General features: G+C 39.6%; 1 protein-coding gene across 2 annotated transcripts in view; it reads left to right on the forward strand.

Moving 5' to 3' along the window:
* NELL1 (neural EGFL like 1) overlaps nt 1-27,849 on the forward strand; it is an 807,199-nt gene that overhangs the window by 473,170 nt on the left and 306,180 nt on the right. For both annotated transcript variants that reach the window (XM_035012452.1, XM_035012453.1), the window contains exon 14: nt 11,596-11,718. In XM_035012452.1, the coding sequence (XP_034868343.1) occupies nt 11,596-11,718 (123 nt within the window). The remainder of the gene's footprint in view (nt 1-11,595; nt 11,719-27,849) is intronic.

The following is a 27,849-nucleotide window of genomic DNA, read 5'->3' on the forward strand; positions in this document are numbered from 1 at the left end:
AGTGACAAAGCTGGACTTGGACCTAGGGCCTCTGGGACACAGAGGAGAATAACAAAGCTCCTAGTGAAATCTTCCCGTAATTACTGAGGAAGGATTCATGGAAAATTCAGGCCAGCCCTGCACTGAGATGATGTTGATGGTGTGATGATCTCTGCCATTTATGGAGCACCTACGACGTGCCCAAAATGATACCAGATGGTTTACAAAGTCTATTTTCATGAGGTTTCATTATATAAACGTTTCTTGAACATCTCTTCTGTAGGAGAGTCTGTTCAGATGTGAGGAAACAGAGACTAAGCCAAGTTTTCTACTCTTTAGTAATGGTATTGTCCACATGTTGTCCACACAGAAACTGGAACATGGACAGTTGGCCCAGTCTCTCTAGGATTTGCATCCTATGCTGGGATTTGCATCCAGATTGGTCAGCCTCCAAAACTTTGCTTTTTCTGTATAAACTTGGATGAACCTAAAACAAGTTTATTCATTCATTTAAAAAACCCTATTGTTGGGCACCTGGATGGTTAAGTGTCTGCCTTCAGCTCAGGTCATGATCCCAGGGTCCTGGGATCGAGTCCCGCATTGGGCTCCCTGCTGTTTGGGAGCCTGCTTCTCCCTCTTCCTGTCTCTCTCTGTCTCTCATGAATAAATAAATAAAATCTTTAAAAAAAACAACCCTATTGTTTAGTAATAAAAGATGTTTGTTGTAAAAAGGAAAATTCAGAAGTATAAAATGACTAAAATAAATAGTTTAAATGCCTCCCATTTATCCTCTATTCACCTTCCCCTGAGTGTAAACCACTGGTAATAGTTTAACATACATTTTATAGACTTTCTATGTATGTACAAATATATATATAAATGATTAATATACAATATATATAAGCTGCCATATTTAATATATAATACTATATATCCAAGTAGAAAAGCACTTGATTGAGTTTCTACTTTGTGTTTTGTTTCTTACTGCTATGGTAAAATTGAAAAGGATGGGAACTAGTTTTCACTCCTCATTCCCACCTTTTTTCTGCAATCCACATGCCCATTCTGCTCATAACCCCACTCAGGACTTTGAGTGAAGGACAGCTTCCAGTTCTGGAGACCCATTGCCTCTTTGCCAATGAGCAGAGTTAATACACTTTTTCAAAGAGACTGAATTACACAGGAGGATCTGGGATTATAGGATTTGGTATATGAGGAGGTCATAGGGGTCTAAGCTAAAGTTGCTACACCCAGGAGAGAGAAGATGGGGACCCCTAAGTTCTTAAAGGGATGCCTCCCAGAGTGGGGCCAGTTCCACTGAGGAGAATGGATTTGTGGTGCAGCTAAAGATCCAGGTCCCTGATATCAGGGTACCTGCTCTTGGCAAAGATCTTATCACCTGTGCTTAGCAGGGAATAAGCAGGACTTTGAGCTGCCTTTTTATGGGTTATGGTAATAACCAGTGTGCATCTCAGTCTACTCATGAACTTTTGTCTAAAATCTTGAGAACCATAGTGCAATCCTGCTGAGTACAAAGTGGGAGTGGAAAATAACCAAATAATGAAATGGGGAGCTTTGAGTCGTATTTATTCTGAGTTAGAAAGATGTTTCTTGAATTCAAACAATTCAAGCACCATTTTAGATTATAAAGAACACATGTCCTTGGGCCTAAAGCATAGATTTTCAGTTTTCACATTTAGGAAAGTAAGGATCATCTTGTAATTGATGCATACATTTTATACATAATTACTTTCTACCCCCAAAATATTACTATAAAATAATTAGCATTTTCAGTTTCCTATACCCATTCACAAAAGAATATTTCATCTGAGAATGATTTCTGATGAGTCTTTACCTCCTCGTCCTAAAGCATGGATAGATAAATAAGTGCTAAAAATTTTAAAAAACTTTATTGAGATACAATTTTTATAGCATAAAGTTTACCTCCTTAATTTGTACAATTCAGTGGTTTTAAGTATATTTTCAGAGTTGTACAACCATTATTATCTGATTTTAGAGCATTGTTAACATCCCAAGAAGAAAACTCGTGCCCATTCACCCTCATTCTCCCATTTCCTCAAGCTTAGTCCTCAGTAACCACTCATCTGTTTCCTGTCTCTACAGATTTGCCTATTGTGCACATTTCATGTAAATGAGATTATACAACACATGGTCTTCTGTGACTAATTTCTTTCACTCAGCAAAATGTTTTTGAGGTTCATGCATGATACATGTTGTAGTACATAGCAGTGCTTCATTCTCCTTTATTACTGAATGACATAAAATAATATACAAAAATAATATGGATGTACCACATTTTCTTTATGGATTCATCAGTTGATGAATATTTGAGTTGTTTCCACCATCTGGCTCTTATGAGTAACATTTATATGAACATTACTGTGCAAGTATTTGGACATGTGTTTTCATTTCTCTTGGATATATAACCTTAGAGTAGAATTGCTGGAACATGTGGTAACCCTATGTTTAACAGTTTGCTGAACTACCAAAGTAATTTCCAAAGTGGCTGAAATGTTTTAGATTCCCAACAGCAATGTAGAAGGGATCCAATTTCCCTACATTCTTATCATCACTTGTTATTGTCTGTGGTTTTTTTTTTTTTTTTAAGATTTTTATTTATTAGAGAGAGAGAGAGCATGAGAGGGTGGAGGGTCAGAGGGAGAAGCAGACTCCCTGCTAAGCAGGGAACCTGATGTGGGACTCGATCCCAGGACCCTGGGATCATGACCTGAGCTGAAAGCAGTCACTTAACCAACTGAGCCACACAAGTGCCCCTTCTCTGTGTTTTTGAGTCTAGTGTATGGGAAGTGGTACCTCACTGTGATTTTTTGCTTTGGTTTTCCATAATTTCTAATGATGCTGGGCGTCTTGTCATGTGCTTATTACCCATTTGTGTATCTTCTTTGGAGAAATGTCTATTTAAATATTTTCCCCATTTTCTAATTGGGTTATCTTTTTATTGAACTGTAAAGGTTCTTTATATGTGTTTGATTCAAGTCACTTGTCAGATAAATGATTTGCAGATAGATATTTTCTTACAAGGCTTAGATTATCTCACAATCCTTAGCAATTCTTTATGAAAGAAATGGCCTACCTCAAAGAGAGCTCCTGAAACCACATCACTTTCTCCCCCTCCCACAAAGTCCCTGTGATAAATACATCAACACATCAGTTCCAGTTGTATTTCATTTTTGAGCTCTTCTAAGTTTCCCTCACCTGCCTGATTCAGTTATGTTTTTCTTAATCTTATTTCTGCTTGACCTCTCTGCAACTTTTGATGCTAAAGGCAATCATACTCTTTGTCTATCATTTTTTCCTCCCTCCCTTCCCTCCTTCCTTTTCTCCCTTCCATCCTTTTATAAATATTAGGCATATACTAAGTTCCAGAAGTTCTGCTAAGGGCTGGATCTAAAGTAAAGAAAGATAAATTTGAGATACATCCCCAAGCGATTTATGCTATAATAGAAAAGGCAGGTATTAGTAAAAATACTAGTACAGTAACAAATGATTACCCTCATGAAGGAGAAGTGCTGAGTGTTATAGGAGTAGGTTACAAGGGAAACTTACCCACCAAGGAAATCAGGTGTTCTTTACTGAGGATGTGAGGACTGAGTTGACACAACAAGGATAAGCAAGCATTAACTGGGCCAAGAGGGAAGACCATGTGAAAGTATCTGACCTGAGGGAGGTAGATAAAGACAGTGTGGGTGAGCAGAGCAGGCAAGAGTGAAAATGAAACAAAATGGGGCTAGGCTGTTAGGTGGAGGTGAAACCATGACAGGACCAGGAGGACAGAGTAACAATGTTCACATTTTGAGATCAAAGGGAAGTAAATGGATGGAAAATTTGAGCAGGGATGGCAAGGTGATCAGATTTGAATTCCTAAAAGATTGCTCTAAATGTAGTATGAAGAATAAATTAAAAATGGGCAATACTGAATGTGGGGAAGATCCATTAAGAAGCTATAGCACTAACTGATAGCAGCTTAGATGTGGGTGAGATAGTGGTGGTTTGGATGAGGGTGATGGCAATGGAAATTGGGATATAGGAATGAATTTGAGAGATACATAGAAAAATCAAGACTTGGTGATGGATATATTATAAGGGATTAAGGGAGAAAGAGACTTCAAGAATGACTAACAATGACATGTCTCTAATTCTTCTGTCATTGTTTGACAATGACTGTCTTGGTTTGTATCCACCACTTTATAACCTTTGGCCACAACCTCTCTGTTCCTGTTTCTTCATATAGAAAATAGGGATGATAATAATTCTTAAGTCATATGAATGCTATAACACATTAGAGCAGAGTCTGGCTCATAGTATGTGCTCAATGAATGTTATTATGAAAAATCCCAATTATTAGTGCTATGTAGAAAAGCAGAGGAGGGAAGTGACTAATTTCTTAAAAATTAAATATATGGAAGACTTTTGATTCTGACCAAGATGGACTAGCCCCATTTCTCCCAGGCCTTTTCTCCTACAACAAAAAGAAAACCCTTGGACATAACACAACAAATAGCCAGGAAGACTCTGAAAGGTGAAAGGAAGGTGAAGTACCTGGGAACTTTGGGACTTGAGGAGCCACAAGGAGTAAGTTGCCCATTTTATATTTGTATCTCCTATGTCCTAGTTGAGGAGCTGAAGAAGACTGCAACATGAAACCAAGAATAGACACATAAAAGCTCCAAGAAAAGCCAGCTCTACTTCTTCTAGGGAAAAGGGGGATTAACAGAACAGAAAACCTTTTTGAAAATACCTCCTCTACTTTAGCCATCTGTCAATGGGAAACCTGCTTGGCAGAGAGAAACTGCTGATTCCCTCCCTGTAGTAATGTCAGTGGGGTTCAGCTTGGTCCTGGGACTCCACTCCACCCAGCAGCTTGGAGACTGAACAAGGCATTGCAAGGCAAGGCTAATAGACACTCTACTCTTTCCCAACTTCATTGTTAGTGGGGCTCACCAGGGAGCTGAACCTCCATCCAGTTCTGACAAGGTATTATGAGATAGAACTAACATCATATTTAATAAGGAGAGACTGAATGCTTTCTCTCTTAGATCAATAACAAACCAATGATGTCCACTCTCAACACTTTTGTGTAACATAGCACTGGAACTCCACACAAAAGGGAACAAAAGGAAATAAAAAGCATAGAGATCAAAAAGAAAGAAATAAAACTATTTCTATTTATAGGTGACATGATTGTCTAGAAAATTGTGAGGAATCTACAAAAAAATAAACCTATAGAATGAGTTCTGAAACATCACAAGCTATGATATCAACAAACAAGAATCAATTATATTCCTATATACTAGCAATCAACATATAGAAACCAAAATTAAAAGAATAATATTATATACGATTGTTCCAAATTAAAATGAAATCTAGTTATGAAGCTAACAAAACATGTACAGGATCTGTATGCTGAAAATTACAAAACACTAATGAAAGAAATTAAAGAATAAATAGGTAGATATACTATGTTCTTGGATTGGAAGACTCAATGTGGTAAAGATGTCAATTCTCTACTAATTGATCTTTCAGTTTAACACAATCCCAATTAAAATCCCAACAAGACTTTGTGTAGAAATGAACAAGCTTAATTTAAAATTTATGTAGAGAGATAGAAAAACTAGAATAACTAAACTAATTTTGACAAAGGAAGAATAAAGTGGGGGAAATCACTATATCTGATTTTAAGGCTCTCTATATACTTACAGTAATTAAGGCAGTGTGGTATTCACAGAGGAATAGACACATAGATCATTGGGACAGAGTAGAGAACTCAGACCAACACAAGTATAACCAGTTGGTTTTTGACAAAGGTACATAATCCGTTGAATGAAGGAAAAGTAGCCGTTTCAACATTTGGCACTCCAGTAATTAGACAAGCATACGCAATTAATAAATAATAACAACTACATAAACCTCAACCTAAAGTTCACAGCATATGCAAAAATTAGCTCAAAATGGGTCATAGGTTTAAAATGTAAAACTGTTAAAAAAAAAAAAATAGAAAATCTTTGTGACCTAGAGTCAAAGAGTTTTTAGACATGACATTAAAAGCATTATTCATACATTAAAAAGTAAATTGAATTTCATCAAAAATAAAACTTTTGCAATGCAAAGACTGATAAGAAGATGAAAATACAAGGTATAGACTGTGAGAAGATATTTACAAGCCACATAATAAAGGCCTTATATCTAGAACATATGAAGAATTCTTAAAACTCAACAGTAAATTAAAAATCCAATTATAGATGGATAAAGGACATGAGCAGATATTTCACCAAAGCCAAGCCTAAGATGGAAAATGAACACATAGAAAGATGTTAAACACCATTAGCTATTGGCAAAATGCAAATTAAAAACATAGTGCAGTATCACTTACACACCCATCAGAATGACTAAAATTTTAAACGTGGCAATACCAAATGCTGACTGTGATGTGGAGAAACTTGATGACTTATACATTGCTGATGGGTATATAAAATGGTACAGCCATTCTGGAAAATTTTTTGGCAGTTACTTAAAACATGAAACATGCATTTATCTTATGACCTTGTATTTACACTCTTGCATATTTATTCCAGAGTAATGAAAATGCATGTTCACATAAAAACCTGTACTCAGATGTTCATAGAAACTTATTCATAATAGCAAAATGAGACAATTCGTGTCCTTTAATGTGAGTATGTTAAACAAACTTTGATGCATTTATACAGTGGAATACTTCTCCCCAACAAAAGACTATGGACACATACAACAACTCGAATGGAATTCAAGGGCATTTTGTCTAGTGAAAAAAATCAATCTCAAAATTTACTTTATGTGGAATTCTATTTATACAACATTCTCTAAATGACAAACCTATAGAGATGAGAACATATTAGGTGACAAGGAACAGGGACTGGGGATAGGTGAATGTGGGGAAGTGGTAAATAGGTGTAAACAAAGAAAAAATAGCTTGATTGTGGCGGTGGTTACCTGAATTTATACACAATATAAGACAGCTTACAACTATTCACTTACAGACACATACACACCCCTCAAAATGGATGTAGATTTTCAAACTGGTGTAAAGTGAATAAGGTTTATAGACTAGTTAATGGTAATATACCAATGTGTTTTCTGGCTTTCATGTTCTACTACAGCTATATAAGATGGCACTATTGAGGTAAGCTGGGTGAAGTGTAATGGGACTTCTTGTACTACTTTTGCAACTTCCTGTAAATCTGTGACTATTTTCCTTTAAAAAGTAAAAATCTACTTACACTGTGGCCAACACTTTAGAAGTTCCTTTGGGTCATAGCATAAAGTGGAGTTTTGGAAAGAATGCAGGAAAAGAGATGAGATGGATGAGAGTTTGAGTTCCAGACATACAACTTATTGTCTATGTACTTATCCCTCTTAAGTGCTTCAGACCCCAATTTCCTCATCTATAAAATGTGACTGGTGAGATGTGCTTGGCATCTCCCAGTGGGGTCATTTACAACAATTTTGTAAAATAAGTAAGAGATTACTTTGGAAAAAGGAAAGCCACAAGCCAGCCAGACCCCAGACATGGAGCATATGCAGCTGAAGTGACTATTTCAGTATCTTCTTTGGGTCCTGATTAGTGCACTAAGGAAAACAAGGTGTTAATGGATAATGGCTATTGATTACATTTGATTACAATGTTACAGAGGTAGATTAGAGTCTTTCTAAGCCTTTCTGCTGAAGGCAGAGGAAGAATAGGAGGAGGAGAAAGGACCCATGTGAAAATGACAGTGCTTCGTGAGTGCTCAGTAAATATTAGTCAGCATACCAATAATTATCATGATCAGTGGAGAAACAGCATGCCACCACAATCATTATTCTTTTTCCTGAGACGTTGGATACTCCAAATATACTGTAATCAAACTCAGGTCACACATCAACAATTATAAACATACATCCTTCACCTTCCCAATCTATAGTCTTGTTTCTTGGGGACCATAATTGAACATAAGCAAATACTTATTTGGGTCTTCAAAGAGGTATTCTTAATTTAATTGTCTTTAAAAGCCAGTCTGTTCACAGCCTTTCTTCATGAACTACCATCTTATAAAGGAAAGAGAATGTTTTTTTAACCAATTTTAACTACTATCCGACAATTAAGTCTGCTCACAAATAATTGCAGTAGTGATGGCAATAGTAATAACAGTAATAAAATAGCTTACACTTATGGAACACAGATTAGTTGTAATGTGCTATAAGCATTTAACCTATATTAACTAATAATAATCCTCACGACCACCTCAGGAGATAGGTTCTATTATTATCCACATTTTATACCTTAGGAAACTAAGACACAGATTGGCACAATAACTTAAGTTCACATAGCTAGTAAGTGGCAAACCAGGGACCTCTAACCCAGGCTGCATGGTTCTGGAGTCTGTGCTCTCAACTGCTTTGTCATGCATATCTCCCCTGTTCAGTTGCTTGTCCAGCACCTTTTGCAGCATCTCCAACAGCTGTAAGGGAATTTGATGTTTTTAGAGACCTTTCCTTCTACTGTTATTTCTATCCAACATAGGTCAGATCTTCAGTGGGAATTTGGGTCTAGTATAGAAGAAGACCTTCTTCCTTTCTGGCTTTATGGAATCACTTCCATATGTCTTGGTTTAACTTCAGCCACATCCAGATTTGCTTCTAATGGCTCAGTGATATCGTCACCCTGGTGTCCAATGTCACAATTTGTAGCTCCGCCACTAACTGGTTTTGTGATCTTAGGCAGATTAGTGAATGTCTTTTTATCTCAGCTCCTTCATTGTAAAATGAGGCATCTTCATATGATTGATAGGAGAATTAAATGATGTATGTGTAACATTTAGCTCAATGCCTGGCGCTCTCTAGGTTCAGGACCATTATGTGAAGTAATGATAGGTAAGGTGGAGGTTGTATAAAATATGCTATAGTTGCTGTCTTCAAATTAATCAGTTAAAACATTAATGATAAAACTCGCAAATATCACCATGTATCTGATTGCCTCTGAGGATTTAAAGATACCAAATTTGGTAAAAGTTCCAAGATTGTGAAGTTTATGTGGTGTGGAGAGCAGATATGCAAGGCTTTTATGGCAAAAGTATGGGCATGAAGCAGTGTTTGAAGCCAGCCAAGGGTGCAGATAGTCCAGCTACATTGGGAGACTGTATACTGAGTCACGGAAACAAAATGACAAACTGGAGAGAGGTAGGAATGAACTCCTAGGTTTGCAGGCCAGTGATGGGGCCATCTCATCAGAGAAGAGGGTTTGCTTCAAAAATAATTGGAAGATAAGACCAGGTAGGATGGATGTGTTAATTAACTTGATGAGGGAAATCTTTCATGATGTAGGCGTATAAGAAATCATCAGTTTTGTCAATTATACCTCAACAAAGCTTGGGGGAAGAAAGACTTGGTAGGTGAGGGTGGACCAGATGTTTGGGATGTTGCATAAAACCATACCTTTCTTTCACCCGTAGTGCCCTTCATGGGCAATTCTGACTGAGAAAACCATGACCATTTTTAAAAGACCAATTCCAATACTACCTTTGGCAAGAAGACCTTTCTCCCTACTGCCAGAAATTGCTTTCCTCCAATGGACTCTTACTTCAGTTTATCTTTATTCCTCCTATCTATCATGACCACACATGCCGGCTTGTGTAAGCTATTATGAGGCATGCCTGTTATTCCAGTGTGATTATTAGCAGAGTCCCCGTTCACTCTAAAGTATATTCTGTTTGTCTGATAAAATATAAGGTCACCTACTTACAACCCTTATCACTTCTTCCCTGTGTTCTGCTTAGTTGTATATTGATGCCTGGTGGCCTCTATTAAAATGTTCATGTGAGCAGAGATCATATCTACTCACCTTTGTATTCCCAGTACAGACCCTAATAATTATTAAATGAATTTAAGTAAGGGATTGAAAACGTGGGCGTCGAAGTCTATACTCTTCGACTTTTTGTGTGCCCAGCATCCTCTGGTTCCTGCATATACTAGGTGCTTCATAGGTCTGTAAATTTGATCTGACATCCATGGGGTTGTACGATTTCTGGAGTGTGCTGGAGATGACATTAGCACAGGCTTGAAGTGAGTTGTCATAAATCTTCTCTTCTCCCTACTTGCTAACCTGTGCATGTTTCTCACTGACCATTTGGGTTGGTCTTAAGGCTGGAAGAAATTTTTTTTTTCCTTTTTAAAATCCAAGGTGTTAAATTGAAAGTCATATGCTTGTGTGTGCTCTACTTTAATTGCACATGGGTGACTAAAACAGCTCTACTTTGTAGAATTCAACTTTTCTCATTACCAGGTCTCTGTTAGAAAATTTAGAATACAAATTAATGATGATAGATGATATTTCAATGATCTAACAGTACATTTTATAAACTATATTGAATTTTTAGTGTGGTTCAGTTAGTGTTATTTTGGGGAGGTTTCTAGCCTCGATTTCAGCTCTTGTTTTACGACCTCTTGTGACTTAAATAAATTTATCTGAATTTTCTTCTTAAAATTTCTAAGAAGTTATACTAGCGGATGTTAAAGGGAATAATGCCTAAACTTTCGATACTGTTTATTGACAGAGTAGTCGTTTGGATGACTGTTTAAATTTCCTGATTATCACAGGAAAGTGTCATTATCTGTGAAATCTTGATTTCTAACTTGGAATCTTTCAGTTCATTTTTTAAAGTGTTGGGTCTACATCCTCCAACATCTTGTGGGTTAAGGATGCCACAGCTATTTGAAAATATACAACCATGTGACTACCCATCAGGCATCAACCCAGGGCTTGAATGCTGACCCTTGTGAACTTGGGCTACATGGAAAACTAGAGTTCAGGGCCCCGCTGAAGGCCCTTGGAGAGAGGTCCTAAGAATAAATCCCTTTTGGACTCGGCACAACCCGTGCTTGCCAACATTTTCCATGACCAATGAAATTCCTTTGAAATTCCTTGTTAGTAAATGCTTCTTTGCCAGGTTATATTAACTGAGACTTCTTCTTTGGAATCTCACATGTGGGATTGTTTCTTTATCCTTCTTTGACCTTAGAGGAAGTTTTCCCGACCTAGGTGCTGTTGACGTTTTGTACTAATTAATGTTTTCTTGTGCTGGGCTTTCCTGTGCATTGTAAGATGCTTAGCAGCTTCCCTGGCCTGTATCCACTAAATTCCAGTAGCACCCCCACCCCAAGCCATGATAACCAAGGATATTGTCAGACATTGTCAAGTGTTTCCGGTGGGGAGGAGATGCAGAATTGCTCCCTGCTGAGAAACACTGCCTTAGAGCCTCAATAGAAACCTTTGCAGGTCATGGAAAAGGCAATGTCCTTAGAGCAGCTCTTACCAGTCCTGTGACTTGCATAAGACCCTGACTTCTCGGACCCTTAGTTTCTTTACCTGCAAAGCAGGGATAATGACACTCAACTTGCAGAGTTGTTGAGATTTCAGCCTCACTAGGTGTAGAAACTGCCAAGTACATAGTAAGAGCCCCATACCTGGTAGTCCCTGTCATTCTTTGGTGAGTCCCAACTTTTCCAACACTTGTGATGCCAACTTAAGAAGACATGTGTCTCTCTTTCTCCCCCTGCAAACAGAGCATGATGAATGTGGCAGCGGGCAGCACAACTGTGATGAGAATGCCATCTGCACCAACACTGTCCAGGGACACAGCTGCACCTGCAAACCGGGCTACGTGGGCAATGGAACCATCTGCAGAGGTAGGCTTGCTGCCTTAGGGGTGAGCTGGGGCCTCTGGCCTGCCTGGGCTCCTGGTACTCATGTGGCAAACCCTTTAAACCGTGGTGCTAACTGAGCCTGGCCAGGCTTCTGTTCCTGGTCTGTCATCTGGTGAGGGCACTGTGCAGCAGAGAAGAAGAAAAATGCTTTAAGTCTACATTTTGGATTGAATGCAGAAGGTATGCCTTTGGGTGAGGGGCATTGCTCCACAACTGTGAATGGCTCTGTTTGGCTTTGCCTCTTGGCCTGAGTTTGGGAGGGACACTGTGATTGCTGATGTTCCCTATGAGCTTTGCTCAGAGAGCAAGTGGGCACTGCCCGTGGCCATATTCGAGGTATCTGCTTGGGTAGGAGGCTTCAGGTCTCTCTCTGTGTGCTGAGCAGTTCAGCAATTCAGAGGCAGTGCCTTGGCTGCCATCTGCATTTAGAATAAAATTAAAATTGCTCCTGATGGCTTATGAGAGCATTCAGAATCTGGTCTCTGGCTCCTCTCAGCTGGCAGCTCTCTCTTCTCTCTCACTCATTCCTTCTACAACCAACATATTATTCCTCACTATTTCTCAAACATGCCAACCACATTCCCATCTCAGGGCTTTGCGCTCTCTGTCCCCTCAGCCTGGATACTTCCTTGGGGTCTCTATGCAAGGGTTCCCTTATCATAGCAACTTTGGTTGGCCAACCCTAAAATAGCACCCCTATTATTTCTTAGCCTCATACCCTACTTAACTAACACAACATGACAGAACATTGTACATTTATGTGTTTGCATCTGTACTGTCTGCCTCCCCACTGGAATGGAAGCTCTCTGAGAGCAACCACTTAGTTTTGACTCCCTGGTCTGTCCCCAGCAACTAGAACGATGCTTGGCACGTTGTAGGCACTCAGTAAGTATGTGTTAACTTACTGAATTAACCAAAGAGGAAAGTGACAACATTACACTGAAAAGGGGGCAAAATGTACAAAAAACAGGAAATAATCCTTTGAGTTAGGTATTATTGTAATTATCCCCATTTTAGAGGTGACAAAAGTGAGGCACAGAAAGGTTAAGTAACTTACCCAAGGACACACAGCATATTATCAGTACTCCCCTGCAGAGATGACATGCTGATGAAGAGAGAGAAATAATGTGCAATGACTAAGTAACCATATTCATGCTCTCAACTGGGGAGAATTTTTAAAAATCGATTTTATTCTCGGCACACCAACTGAGTAGGTGACTGTGGTTAAGCTTCTAACTCTTGGTTTTGGCTTAGGTCATGATTTTGGAGTTGCGGGTTAGAGCCCCGAGTTGGGCTCCACGTTCAGCCTAGAGCCTGCTTAAAGTATTCTGTCTCCCTCTGCCCCTCCCCACTGTGCTAGCTCTCTCTCTCTCTAGTACATAAATAAATCTTTAAAAAATTGATCTTATTCTCTGTTGATGAGGTTGGGGTAAACAGATTTATTATTTGTTTACATGACAGTGTAAATTGGTGAAACTTTTTAATGGCAATTTGAGAAAATCTATCAACAACATTTAAAGTAAATCTGAAGAGTAATCTAAGGATCCTCTTGATTCCATTGATTTTACCTTCTGAAACGTATTCTAGGAAATGCACATGTCATGAGGGGAGGAATATGCACATACAGTGATGTTTTGCTGCATAGTTTGTATTCACTAAAAGTCAGAAACAACCAAAATATCTGTCGGTAATGGAATGATTGGTTTCACATATTTTGTGGAATGGAATACAGTGATTTAAAACTCTATCTCTATGTATGTACATACACGTGTGCATGTGCATACACACACTCTGAAAGATCTCCGAGACATACTTTTGAGGAAAAAAATCTATAGGACAATACCTATATTACCATCACATATCTAATTTATTATTTACAAATATCTATATGCATACTTATGTCAATGCGTAGAGACTGGAAACATGCAAACTGTTCATTTTATTGTCCATGGGGATGTGTATGTGTGACAAAGAACATTGACCTCAATGAATTCAATGTTGTTTGCATCTTTTACAGTGGGAATTTACACATACAATATTTGTGTGTGTGTTTTTTAAGTTCCGTGAGACAAATAAAAGTGCTAGTGCTCAGGTTTTAAAAGAAGGCTGAAGATACTTAACAAAGTAAAACAAAAGACCTAAATATTAATATAATTCCGTGGATTATCAAGCCCACTGCTGGTACTTGCATGCCAATGCTAGAAGTCTGAGGAGCACATAGGGATTTGACTTTAGTGCATTTTTTTTTTTTTTTCAGAATTATGTTACCTCATAAAATAATATTAATTGCACTAGTTCAGTGAGTTTGTGTTTGCCAAACCCTCACATGTCGTTGTGGTAAGTAGTAGCTTCACCTTTGTGAAATTTGAAAGTCTGATTGTAAGAAATATGTTTCAGTAACATTCCTGGTGTCCACAGGCTCTGAAAATACATCTTCACTTGAAAGTTATGAATCAAGGACAGTAATTTTCTTAACGTGGTTCTCATGGTCATTTGTGTGGACATCAATAAGATAGGGAGAATCTCATGTTTTATAAATAGTGCCTAGGGGGGCAGGGCAGTGTAGTTGAAGAACTGGACCACAAGGTTACAGAGTTTGGGGTTAGACAAGATTTCCTTGCTGGTGAGTTGTAACTTCTATATTTTTACATAGTAAAATTGGGTTAACATCACCATCTGTGTTTTTCCAACAATGTTATTGCAAAGAAGTTTTAAAAGAGTGTATATGTATATATATAGATATATCTATATATATCTATATATATATCAATGTTTTTTAAAATATCAAATGCTGTAAAATGTAAAAACAGTATCAGTAGTGGTACAATGAGTGAGAAGGAGGAGGCAGTTGATGAGTTGGCTTGAACCTCAGCTTTCTGACTGAAGTACCCAAATTTGTGTCTCAGTTTCAAGGCATACATTTTATAGTTTTCCAACTGTAACTGAAACATTTACAGAGAGAGTTGGACAAGGATAACTAGACAACTTAACCAATTTTTTTTTTTAAAGATTTTATTTAGTTGAGAAAGAGAGAGAGAGAACGAGGGAAGAGGGGCAGAGGGAGAGAATCTCAAGGAGACTCCCCGCTGAGTCATGACCCTGTGATCTTGACCTGAGCCCAAATCAAGAGTTGGCTGCTTAACTGACTGAGACACCCAGGTGCCCCAGAAAGATCCTTCTAAGTGAGAGAGAGAGAGAAAGATCCTTCTAAGTAAGCGAGCGGGGGGCGGGGAGGGGCAGAGAGAGAAGCAGACTCCAGGCTGAGCAGGGAGCCCCCTGTGTGGGACTGGATCCCAGCACCCTGGGATCATGACCTGAGGGTAAGGCAGAGGTTTAAGGACTGAGCCACCCAGGCGCCCTTGAACTGTTTTTTTAATGTATAAAAGCTCTTCTACAGGTGGTATTATTCAGAGAATTGACTACATCTGCATAGAAATAAACACCATTAACACTATTCACAAGCAAAACACAAGGCAGCACTTTCTCAATCAATACTAATTGGTGTGAATTCTTTCAGATGGGCTTTCCTGGTGGCCAGTGCTCAGGGAAGGTGTTTTTTTTGGATTTTTTTTTTTTTTTCCACGTGGATGGTAAATACCCTTTCAGCTTCAACAGTCATAAAATACGGGCGAGCTGGCTTGCTGAATGTGTTTGCATGTTACCGCATTAGTTCCACCATATCCCTGGAGGTTGATAGCATTGTTCCAGCTCACGGGTAAATCTTGAATAAGACATAGCTAAATCCAATTTAACCTGATTAGTGCTACTGTCTTTAGTTCCCCTCATTTTTTCCGTTTTTCTTCTCTTTCCCCTTCTTTTCCTCCCTGGCTATTCATTATTTAACACTCTTTCGTTTGTTTGTTTGTTTCCTTCTAACTAGAGACTATAAAGAAATCAGAAAGGAAAGAGAGAGTACAATGGCAATCTATGATTTTTTAATTTGCTCCCATTTTTTGATAGACTAAAATACTTTTGAAACTATGCAAGATTTGCTGCTAAAAGTTTGGGGTTAAATGGACAAAACACTGGCAAACTGTTTCAGATCTGATTTGCACAACCTGACCTGAGGGTTGGGGTTGTGTGTGAGAATGTTGACCTGCTTTCCTTCCCAGTCCTGCATGGACCTGGATCTGAAGGTGGGCCCTGGGCCGCTGCCAGTTAGTAGGCGAGACCTTCTCCCTTGTCTGTCCCTTAGGGCTGGATGAGATGTGATGATCCTTGAGAACATTCTTGTCTTAATGACTGATAATACTGACATTTATTTTATAAGCATAGAGTAAGTGTGAATTCCGTGTCTGGAGCATAGTTCTGGGCACCAAAAGAGTAAAAGGCAAATAAGACAAGGTCTCTGGAGACGTCACCATTTAGTGTGGTGGGGGAAAAGATTTGAACAGATGCTTCCCACCCAATATAACTTATTTACAAAATGGTATTATGTGTAAGAGGCTTACAAAAAAATATTCAAAATATAGAGCCACATGAAAGCCATTATTATGTGTTAGTTAGGACTCCTTTGGTTGCAAATAAGAGGAATCTAGCAAGCCTGGCTATGTAATTGTTAGAGCCCAGAGTAAAATGAGAGTGGGGGAAAAAAGGAAAAGTCTTCTGTTTAAGAGTACTAAAATATAAAGTTCTTGTGTTTCTTTTGTAGTCTCTTTCTCAACTTATCAAGGTGTTTTCTATTTGCTATTTAAAGTCACTCCCGAGGGTGCCTGGGGAGCTCAGTTGGTTAAGTGTCTAACCAGTTCTCCTTCTACCTCTTTCCCTCCCCCCCCAATTAATTAAAAAATAGTCACTCCCTTGGCTGCCGGGATACTCTTAAGGTGAGTGCAGATGCTCAGAGAAGCTTCAGGCCCATCCCCTAACTTGACAGGTGCACTTGGCCCACTGACCTCAGGGCTCCTCTCTGCCGTCACAAGTGCAGTGTGATCTGGCTGGGGCAGGGAGGTTAAGCCACTTATCTCCCCTTCCCTTGAGCCCTGCACCCCATTCCACAACAGATAGGCAACCTAAGAGACTGCAGTCTCCCTAGCAGTTCCCTGCATCACGTGTAGAATGCACCTGAGTGCTGTCAGCTTGGGGAGAGGATGACACAGTCATCCTTTACCTGGAGAAGCCCCCGTGCCTGCATTCCCAACCCTGACCCTTCCTGTATCTGCACCGGACCCTGCTGGGGGCAGAGGGCAATCACTGGTGAGTGGCGAAGACAGAGGCTGTGAGGGACCAGGGCCCAGGGGTCAGAAGAAGGGAGAGCTGAGAACTCATCCTGGGTTGGGTGGAGGCCATGGGAGATGGGACCACACATGAGCTGAGGCTCCAAAGCCTCAGTGAATGCTCTCTTGTCCCATCAGACCGCATTTCCAAAACACATTCAAAGATGAAATTATTAAGAATGTTAAGTTGCTGGCACAGAGCATTAATCCCCAAATGAAGGGTTCTTCTGAGCTGGTTGTATGCCGGTGAAGTTGGACATGTCTGCTGGCCTTTGTTTTCCAGGTGTGTCATATAACCTAAGAGCAAAAATGTGGTTGGGATTTAGGAACACATTTCTCCAGGAGCTCGAATGCTGATAGTACTCTCTCCTGTCTCCTTGCTGGATTGGCTCCCTACTTTGTCTTCTTATGGGCTGGCTTTGTGTTTTGTCCATGTGGTTGAGGATCATATCCTCTGTTTTCTAGCTTCAGAAACGTGGCCTTATCAGGCTACCAGAGATGAACTCTTGGGGACCAATATATTAATTTTTTATGATAACTGTTGTGATTTGAAAAGAGCCTAGAAGTGATACCCTTTTCCCCCCACCTGCATTCAGAACCAGTTGAGAGACAAATCAAGCAGTGGAAACTAAAATGTCAATATGAGCATTGATAAAAATTATACCAGAAAACATGGTTTATGTATTTGGTAATAATATTCATAATGTTGAATCCCCAAATTAGACTGATGCACCTATTCACAGTGGACCAAGGCAACCCCTGGAGCACTTCACATAGGGCTTCCTCTGCACACTGAAGAGCAATAGAAACAGCCCAGAATGGGTGTTTCCTGTGTACCTTGTGATCCCTAGTGCGTAAGTGAGCAAAGACCTGGGCTTTGCATGTCCAGGTCCTCTCTCTCACTCACCAGCATTCCAGAAGAATGAGAGGGTGGGCCAAGGGGAAACTTTCCTTAGGGAAATCAGATAAATAGAAAAGAAGTCCCCCCCCCTACCACCACTCACCAACTCCACCAACAACTTATATTAAGCAGTGGCAAAATGTAAAAAAAAAATTGGCAAACTGTTTGTGTGTAGTTTCACCTTCTTTCTTAGATGAAAATATGCAGGGAGCTGTTCTTTACAATTCTGCATTCTTTTTTATTTTATTTTATTTTATTTTATTATGTTAATCACCATACATTACATCATTAGTTTTTGATGCAGTGTTCCATGATTCATTGTTTGTGTATAACACTCAGTGCTCCATTCAATACATGCCCTCTTTAATACCCGTCACCAGGCTAACCCATCCCTCCACGCCCCTCCCCTCTAGAATCCTCAGTTTGTTTCTCAGAGTCCATAGTCTCTCATGGTTCGTCTCCCCCTCCGATTCCCTCCCCTTCATTTTTCCCTTTTTACTATCTTCTTTTTTTTTTTTTTTCCCCCACATATAATATATTATTTGTTTCAGAGGTACAGGTCTGTGATTCAACAGTCTTAGATAATTCACAGCGCTCACCATAGCACATACCCTCCCCAATGTCTATCACCCAGCCACCCCATCCCTCCCACCCCCACCACTCCAACAACCCTCAGTTTGTTTCCTGAGATTAAGAATTCCTCATATCAGTGAGATCGTATGATACATGTCTTTCTCTGATTGACTTATTTCACTTAGCATAATACCCTCCAGTTCCATCCATATCGTTGCAAATGGCAAGATTTCGTTGTTTTTTTTTTTATGGCTGCATAATATTCCATTTTATATACACACACACACACACATACACACACACACCACATCTTCTTTATCCATTCATCTGTTGATGGACATCTTGGCTCTTACCATAGTTTGGCTATTGTGGACATTGCTGCTATAAACATCGGGGTGCACGTACCCCTTCAGATCACTACATTTGTATCTTTGGGGTAAATACCCAGTGGTGCAATTGCTGGGTCATAGGGTAGCTCTATTTTCAACTTTTTGAGGAACTTCCATACTGTTTTCCAGAGTGGCTGCACCAGTTTGCATTCCCACCAACAGTGTTGGAGGGTTCCCCTTTCTCTGCATCCCTGCCAACATCTGTCGTTTCCTGACTTGTTAATTTTAGCCATTCTGATTGGTGTGAGGTGGTATCTCATTGAGGTTTTGATTTGGATTTCCCTGATGCCGAGCGATGTTGAGCACTTTTTTATGTGTCTGTTGGCCATTTGGATGTCTTCTTTGGAAAAATGTCTGTTCATGTCTTCTGCCCATTTCTTTTTTTTTTCTTTAAGATTTTATTCATTTATTTGACAGAGAGACACAGCGAGAGAGGGAACATAAGCAGGGGAGCGGGGGTGAGAGAAGCAGGCTTCTTGCCAAACAGGGAGTCCGACGCGGGGCTCGATCCCAGGATCCTGGGATCATGACCTGAGCAGAAGGCAGACGCTTAACGACTGAGCCACCCAGGCGCCCAGTTCTGCCCATTTCTTGATTGGATCATTTGTTCTTTGGGTGTTGAGTTTGATAAGTTCTTTATAGATTTTGGATACTAGCCCTTTATCTGATATGTCATTTGCAAATATCTTCTCCCATTCTGTCGGTTGTCTTTTGGTTTTGTTGACTGCTTCTTTTGCTGTGCAAAAGCTTTTTATCTTGATGAAGTCCCAATAGTTCATTTTTGGCCTTGCTTCCCTTGCCTTTGGCGATGTTTCTAGGAAGAAGTTGCTGTGGCTGAGGTCGAAGAGGTTGCTGCCTGTGTTCTCCTCTAGGATTTTGATGGACTCCTGTTTGAATTCTTTAAGTAAAAACTCAGAGCTAAGGATTAGCCCCGGGGGAGTTATTGGCTCATCATCTCACTATCAGTTCCCTGGCTGCAAGTCTCTCCAGTGTGGATCTCCTGATCTAGGGTCTGTTCTAAACCTACTGTGATGCCCTTGCTCAAAATCCTCCAGCATTTCAGAAGATGGTGATATCACATTCCTAGTGTCCCCTCAGTGTTTTCTTTCTTTCTTTTTTAAAGATTTTTATTTATTTATTTGACAGAGAGAGACACAGCGAGAGAGGGAACACAAGCAGGGGGAGTGGGAGAGGGAGAAGCAGGCTCCCCGCAGAGCAGGGAGCCCGATGCAGGACTCGATCCCAGGACTGTGGGATCATGACCTGAGCTGAAGGCAGTTGCTTAACCAACTGAGCCACCCAGGCGCCCGCCTCAGTGTTTTCTTGATGTCTAGAGAAATATGTTAAACACTGGACAAGGAAAGAGTAGTTATTTTCAAGCCATGTGTGGGGGCTCTTTCATGACTTTGCAATTTATGGCAATGTACCTTCATTTTTTAATTACCTTTCGATTCCAGGAAGCCCTCCCTGATCTCAGGCTGGGTGAGCACTCCTTCTCTATGCTCCAAGACACTCCAAACCCTCCTCCAGTCCCTGTAATCCCATGCTGCAGCTGACCATTGACTTACCTGCTTCCTGTAGCTCACTACTGCAGATCTAGGTTTAACCAGCATTTAGCACAGAGCCAAGCATGGTGTAGTGCTTGGAAGTTTCCTGATGAATGAACACATTAAGATTCCTTTCTAATAGAGCATACACTTGTGTATCTAGAAGATTACTGGAAGATTCTGCAACAAAGCAAAATCTGCATTGGAACACAGAGGCACTTAGGCCACTCAAGCTTTGCCCCCAGCTGAGGATGCCTCCTCCTCTCAGGAAGGTAGATATGCAAATAGACGTTAGTATGGAGTCTGCTTTGTTAATGGATTGACCGACTTTTGAAGAAAATCATGACAGTAAAATTCACTTCACTGTAGAAGTTCCTGGAATATAGCTGCAGGTCTATTCTGAGGCACATTTGAATACTCTAGTTCTCTGAAGTAATTTTTTATGAGTGTGTTTGCATCGAGGTGCATTTTCGGAAGTGCTGCTTCCCAGAAATTCTGCTTGATGGGAGGCTGGATAAATTGTACAAGAAAACCCCAGAAAGTGAGTTAACAGAAGGCCAGAGAAGGCTTGATATAGACAGATTAATGTGACAGCGCATGCTAAAGATGTAAATGAAATTCTGAGTTAAATAAGTAATCTAGGGATCTTACATGCACAGAGTTGCTTTCAGAGACTCAGATGCTACGGGAGGAAAGGAGAGGGAGAGAGAGGAGAGAAAAGGAAGTTGTTTTAATACAATACCACTGAAGATAATGAAGTTGATAAACTGCTGGGCTGTGACTCAGAGAAGATGATGTTTAGGGATTTTGAAGCAAATGCAAGGGGAATAGGAAAGCCTTTGGCAAGAGTACTCACAGCACTCCAGATGGAGTTTTGAAAGCAGTTAATGTAAGGAGGAAGACCCCAGGAAGGTCCCAGTCTAAAATTCTGCCTTGAGATGTACAGACAAAATGTTGGAGAGAATGACGAGAGGTAAGATTGACCTTACAGCACCGTTTGACCCATTTAGAGCCAGGTCCATTTGTAAAAACACATTCGTAGTGATAAATAGATAAAGGTTGTGAATATTTTTAAGAGTGCACCTCTGGTTATAGAGCAATTTCATAACATTTCGAAGAGGGATTTGAAACTTGACCCTACACGTGATTCATTTATGAAATCAAGAAGCAGGTAGGTTAGAGGAAGCTCAGGATCAAACTCTGTCAATAGGAAGAATCTTTCAACAAATGTGAACTGCACCTGTAGCAGTGAGAGCCACTGAAAATTTTCCACCTAAAGATGATGATATGGGATCTGTCCCTTTGGTAGTGGTTAAGGTTTTTTTTTGTTTTTTGTTTTGTTTGTTTTTTTGTTTTTTCAGGATCATATTGAAATAATTGGACCAGGTCAAATTACTATAAGAAATGTGACTTTCAGATTTTTTTAGGACTATTTGATGATTTGACCATGGATCATAAACATAAAGACAAGACTGATGTGGGTGTGGATGACAAAATCCCTTTCAGTTATGTTCAGCCTGTTATCAGAGAGTGTTGTTAACACAGAGATACAGGTTTGAATATACAGTGGTAAGATAGTTTATTAGGAACATGCCCAGCCATAATGCCATGCTTAAATATTCATAAACCTGAAAAGTGGGCTATAGAATGACACAATTTTATTCTAAAGAAGCTACTTTATATTGAATAAAGTCTATACTCTTCAGCAAGGCACTCAAGACCCTGTGACAGCTTGGCCCTATCTGGCTATTTCGAGCCTCATCTCTTACCCATTACCTTACCAGTCACACTTGAGAGTTAACTAACTATTCTCTGTCCAGGCCAGGCCCCCTAACTCATGCCCCCTTCCCTCTCCTTGGGATCATTTATTATACTGGAGAGACTTTTCTATCCTCTTTTTCTTCCAGTTGAAGAAAAAAAGTTTCTTCCTGTTTACCCCTTTTTTTTCCTTAAAGATTTTATTTAGGAGAGATAGATAGCATGAGTAAGGGGGGGAAGGGCAGAGGGAGAGGGAGTAGCAGGCTCCCCTCTGAGCAGGGAGCCCGATGCGGGGCTCTATCCCAGGACCCTGGGATCATTACCTGAGCCAAAAGCAGATGCTTAACTAGCTGAGCCACCCAGGGGTCCCCTGTTTACCCTTCCTAGTCCCACTCAAATCCCATTTTCCTTGATCTTTTCAGTCAGAATAAATTGCTGCTTCTCTTATTTCTGCTTGTATTTAATACATTATGCCTTGTTAAATTTAGCTGTTTATGTATCAGCCTTTCTCACTGACAGAAGACCTTGTGCTTCCTGGGTGCTCAGTAAATATATATTGATGTGAAATGGGAATTGGCTAGTTCATCTGACACAAATCCACTCTGCTCTTGTAGCCTCGTGTATTAATTACTCTGAATCTAGACCATCATTCAGATAATCAAAGAAAAATTAAAATTGTAAATGCTTGAGTAGTATCTGTTTTAATATTTTAGAAAATCATCAATGGGCCTTTTATTTACGTTCAAAGACACTATCTGTTGTACACAGAAAATTCGTTTATTCTACTTTATGTTTCATTCCTATTGATACCAAATACCCCATCAATACCAAATGTCCTATGGATACCGAACATAATTATAGTAGAAATGATCAAATCCTTTATCCTCATTTAAGAGGCAATAGGCAGCCCAAGTGTGGTATCTTTTTTGCATGTTTGCATCTCTCTCTCTCTCTTTTTTTTTGCACGTCTATTTCAAAATCTTCTTTAAATGGCTCCTATTTAGACTCATTCACTTATTTACTCAGCAGTCCTACCTAGCGCTAGGTGTAGATCTGGAAAGCACTTGTGATGGGAAGTCAAGGCAACATGGGGAACATGACAAGTTACTAAACACAGAACTCTGCCCCTCATGTTCCAAGAGACTTCCATAGTTTCTCAGAATGTACTGTTGAGTAGGACATTATCTTTTCATACTGTGTCTTGGCTTCCCGGTTGACCATTGGGAAACATTTATGAGTTTCAGATCTGTATTCCACTATGTGGCCCCAAACAGCATGGAATCGATTATTCTGATGGTCATATAACTTTGAACCATTGATAAACTTGGGATCACATTATTTCATAAAAATGGAGTATTTCTCTCCTACTGCCTGTTGGAAGTTTGGAGGGTCACCATTTTTTTCCCTCCATTCCTGCAGGTTCAAATCAGTACAAAATCGACATGGGACAATGTGGGAATTGTAGTGTTGGCTTTATCTTGGTCTTTCTGGGACAGTCAGGCCCCCCTCCAGGGCTCGCCTCTCATAGTTTCTTAATTGTAAGGGCAGAAGCTAAAAGAGACAATGCTTGGTCAGATCTCTGCTTTACTGATTGCATACAAATGGAACATTCTGGAAGTCTCTCTATGCCTGATATAAAAGGTCTGAGGAAGAGATGGTTTGTATCATGTTGGAGCCATGGTCTCTGTGGCACATGTGAATCAATTTGTCACTTGCCAAGGAGACACTTCTCCTCCTAAGGGAAACAGCTATTTTCTGTTTGAAAACAGAAACAAACTTAAAATAAACATTCCACTGCCATTCCCTCCTGAGGACTAAAAAAGATAGCATGCTAAAGATGCTCCATCCCCACTACTGCACCCCCAGAAATGCTCACCTATTTTAAATGCACTATGACTGGTAATAAAAGTAGATTGGTAGTAATGTTAACCCGAGTATTTGAATATCAACTGCAGTGTTAAGCAGCATTAAAATAACTTCAAACATTTTTGGCAAACTCACTCTCCTACAAATGCTTACCAACCAGTACTGGTACTAAATTTAGAAGTGGGTGTATTTGTTATAGTCCTAAAGTAGAGGAGGGCACTTTTAACACTGATTTAATTCTAAGAGAAAAAAAGAGTTTCTGTGACTAGAGGAGATCATTATGCTTAAAGTTTCAATAATGTTTCCTTTGAGAAATGTGCCTGAAACTAGAAAATGAAACTGATTGTGTCATAAGTTATCAAAAGGTGTTCTGTTTATCAGCTTGATAAAGAACTACAAGTAGGCACAGAAGCTGTATTGTAGTCTTGAAACCAATAATATTCTTTTCCTTCAAGTGCATTTCTACTGGGTGAAAAGAGTCTCTTGGATGCACTTAAAGCACTTTCCATCACTTACCAAAGTCTGTGCTTACCTTTTAAAGTTTGCAGATAGTAACTACATCCCTGGGGACTTGAGGAAAACGTGTTAAACCAGCTTGCATCACGGAAGGAGTGGAAATCTGACACTTAGGCAAGTGCTGATTCTTTTGAGTGCATTTTGAGGTTATACTTTGGTAAGTTACATAGATGTTTGTTATCCATAATTGCCACATCTGAAATGACTCATGAGATTAGCAGAGCCATATAAATCTGTATCAATCAATTTTATTTTAAAACAGGCTACTGAACATTGACTTTCTGTTCAGAAATCAGGATAACATCTTTCTTTCCTAAGTAACAATTCTCAATGGACCAAGAGATGTTTCCTAATGTTTCTTTAGGCAACATTATTGAAGATATCATAATCAGTCTCTAGGCCATCTTCTGGATTATGATCTGTTTGGGAGAGCAATTATTTCCAAAATTTTCAAAGTATTTAACAACTGGTACAATTATAGAATGGTGCCAGCTGTCCTTGACATGCCCATACCAAGTGAGAATATGTGCAGAGTATTTATTGTACGTAGATCCAAAAAACTATAGTACCTGGTTGGGTGCCATATTTTAAGGCAAGGTTAGCCTAAATGGATCTGGTCTCTTTTAATGATGAATGTGCTATGAGACCTAAGTAGTCAAAAGCCTAGGCCAGGTACTGCTGCTGGGTCTGCCTGGCCCAGGTACTTCTTTACTATTGCCTTAGAGACTGCTCTTGACTCAGTTTTATTAAAGACACAAAGGACAAATGGAAAAACACCATAGAATGTGAAGATGTCAACGGACTTCGGGGGTATCGCTAACGTCGATCCTCCTGCAACAAGGATATTGGCGGAATCCTTACTACTACTGGCCAGTAATATGTGTTGTGGTTCACGCTTGCCTGTTTTGTATTTTTGCCTCATTCTATCTAATGATGTATTTCTTCATCTCAGCCTCATGGATGCTGGAATAAAGTTAGATATGCCCATAGCAGAGTGCTTCGGCTCTGCTGATAATTACTCACAGCTTACTCCTTAAAATACAGTTCTCTTTCAGCTCGGTCACACTGAATTCAGTGTCTGTTTGTATTGCATGTGCTTCATCTTATCATTTATAGCTAGATGTTTATTTGCCGAGGCATCTGGTTTCCATAGTGTCCTGTGATAACTGAACCAGTCACGTGCCCTCTTGGTACTAATTTGTCCATTTGTCATTAGATGAATTACACTTTCAAATTTCTTCTCACTCTTTGCTCCGAAATGGGAAAACTATAGTGCAAAATGGCTAACACACGTGAGATTACTTATATAAGGTAAGGAAACAGTGGTACCTGCTATGCTAGACAAACTCCAAAATTTCAGTAGATCCAAAACAATAAATTCTTATTACTCCCATCATTGCTCACAGAGCGGGTGGTGAGTGGGGGTGTTGCTCCACAGAGTAGGTCAGGAACCCACTCACTTTCCATCTTGTGGTTGCAACCTCTTTCTGGGTTTTGGAATCCTCACCCTTTCATCAGCAGATGGGAAAAAGAGGTCATGTAGGGGAGGTTTTTATGGACAAGACCTGAAAGTGGCACATATCACTTTGGCTTACATGGCATTGGACAGAACTCCATCCATAGTCATACTCAATAGAGCAGAATGTCTGTGTGCCTGGGAAGGGGGAGGACACAGCTGTCGATGAGCACTAGCAGTCTCTGCTATATTGTTGTAAATAAAATTCTAAGTGAATAAAAGTGGCTGCATTATTATTTGTAGAAAATAAACCTTTGTGCAGTTCTGAAATGAATTCTGGCTGATGCACTGTGAAGATCATTTGTAGGCCTTCAGGTAGGAAAGAATGGGAGTATCCAGGGTTTAAAAATTTTTTCCAGCTGAGTGACTGCATTCTTTCCAACCATGTCATCACCACTTCTATCTGGCTTCAATCAAATTAGACACTTCACTTTTTGTCCAAGCTTCCAATCCTGCCAGTTTTAAGAAAAATTGAGAAACTATTTTATGGGTCACTTGAAAGCAGTGCAAAAAATTCAGAATTATTAAGTGTCTCTTGAGTTGAACTGCCAGTGACACAGTAAAGTAACTCTCCCCCTGAGCCCTGGACCTCTCATAATTCTACTACTTAAATAACTAATTCCCACATGTTAACTGTGACAATTCTCTTCTTCTTGACAGTAATCGTTTCTTCCAAAATTGGTAAGTTTTCCATTTTTAAACTTAAGACAGAGAAATCATGTGTCTGTTCTCTTGCACTGTGTACTTGCACTCATTTGTGGACAATACCATTTTTCGATGTGGCACATCCTGAAAGATACTGGGCAGGAATAAGGCAAAAATTCAAGTATTTATTCAAATCTAGCTTATGCTTTTCGGTTTGTGTTAGGAATGAGATATTTTCGTATAGGTTGAATATTAAAATTTCATAAAATGGTTATTAAGCTTGTATAAGTAATCACGTAGGTGACAGGAATTCTAGATATCCCCTAAAACATAGCCTATTTTTGGAGCTGTGTCTAGATGAGATTGGAAAATGGTTTGCATTCAGTGTCCTAGTCTAGTGAAAGCTGATTTGTGGAGTTTTACACAGATAAGGATATTGAGTGTTGGTATATTCACTTACAGTATCTCTTTGGGGACTATATTAAGGGGAAGAAAACCAAAGTGTAATAAATGTCTTGGAAGAGGATTTGCTTTATGTTTAACCAAACAACGCAAAACATGCGTATTCACAGATGCGTGTTCTAGAATTACTAGATGTCCTGGCTCTAGAATAGCATTGTCCAGTTGAAATATAATGTAAAACATGCATGCTACTTTAAATTTCTAAAAGTTGCCTTAACAAAGGAAAGATAAAAATAGGTTTGACACCTATCAGATCAGAGATCTAGTGCTCAGCAATCACCTGTGGCTAGTGACTATGTCAGCAGTTATAAAACGTTCAGGGTAGGTTTCAATTAATAAGAAATTACTATGGCACACTTTTTTTTTTTTTTAAGATTTTATTTATTTATTTGACAGACACAGCGAGAGAGGGAACACAAGCAGGGGAAGTGGGAGAAGCAGGCTTCCCACAGAGCAGGGAGCCTGAGGAGGGGTCTCCATCCCAGGACCCTGGGATCATGACCCAAGCTGAAGGCAGACGCTTAACGACTGAGCCACCCAGACGCCCCTATGGCACACTCTTTAATCTGTACCCTTAAGCACACAGAGGAAATCTCTGGAGAGGCAACATGGCACCCTTAAAGTAGAAAATGGCATTTTCCGTGATTTTGTTATATTGAAAGCCAGTTCTGACTTTCAGTTGATTGTAAAACTATAGTGTTTGTTAAGCAGACAGATGGCTGGAATC

This window comes from Mirounga leonina, unplaced genomic scaffold, assembly GCF_011800145.1.
Source record: "Mirounga leonina isolate KUSES-001 unplaced genomic scaffold, KU_Mleo_1.0 Mir_166, whole genome shotgun sequence".
In the NCBI taxonomy this organism is placed as follows: domain Eukaryota; kingdom Metazoa; phylum Chordata; class Mammalia; order Carnivora; family Phocidae; genus Mirounga; species Mirounga leonina.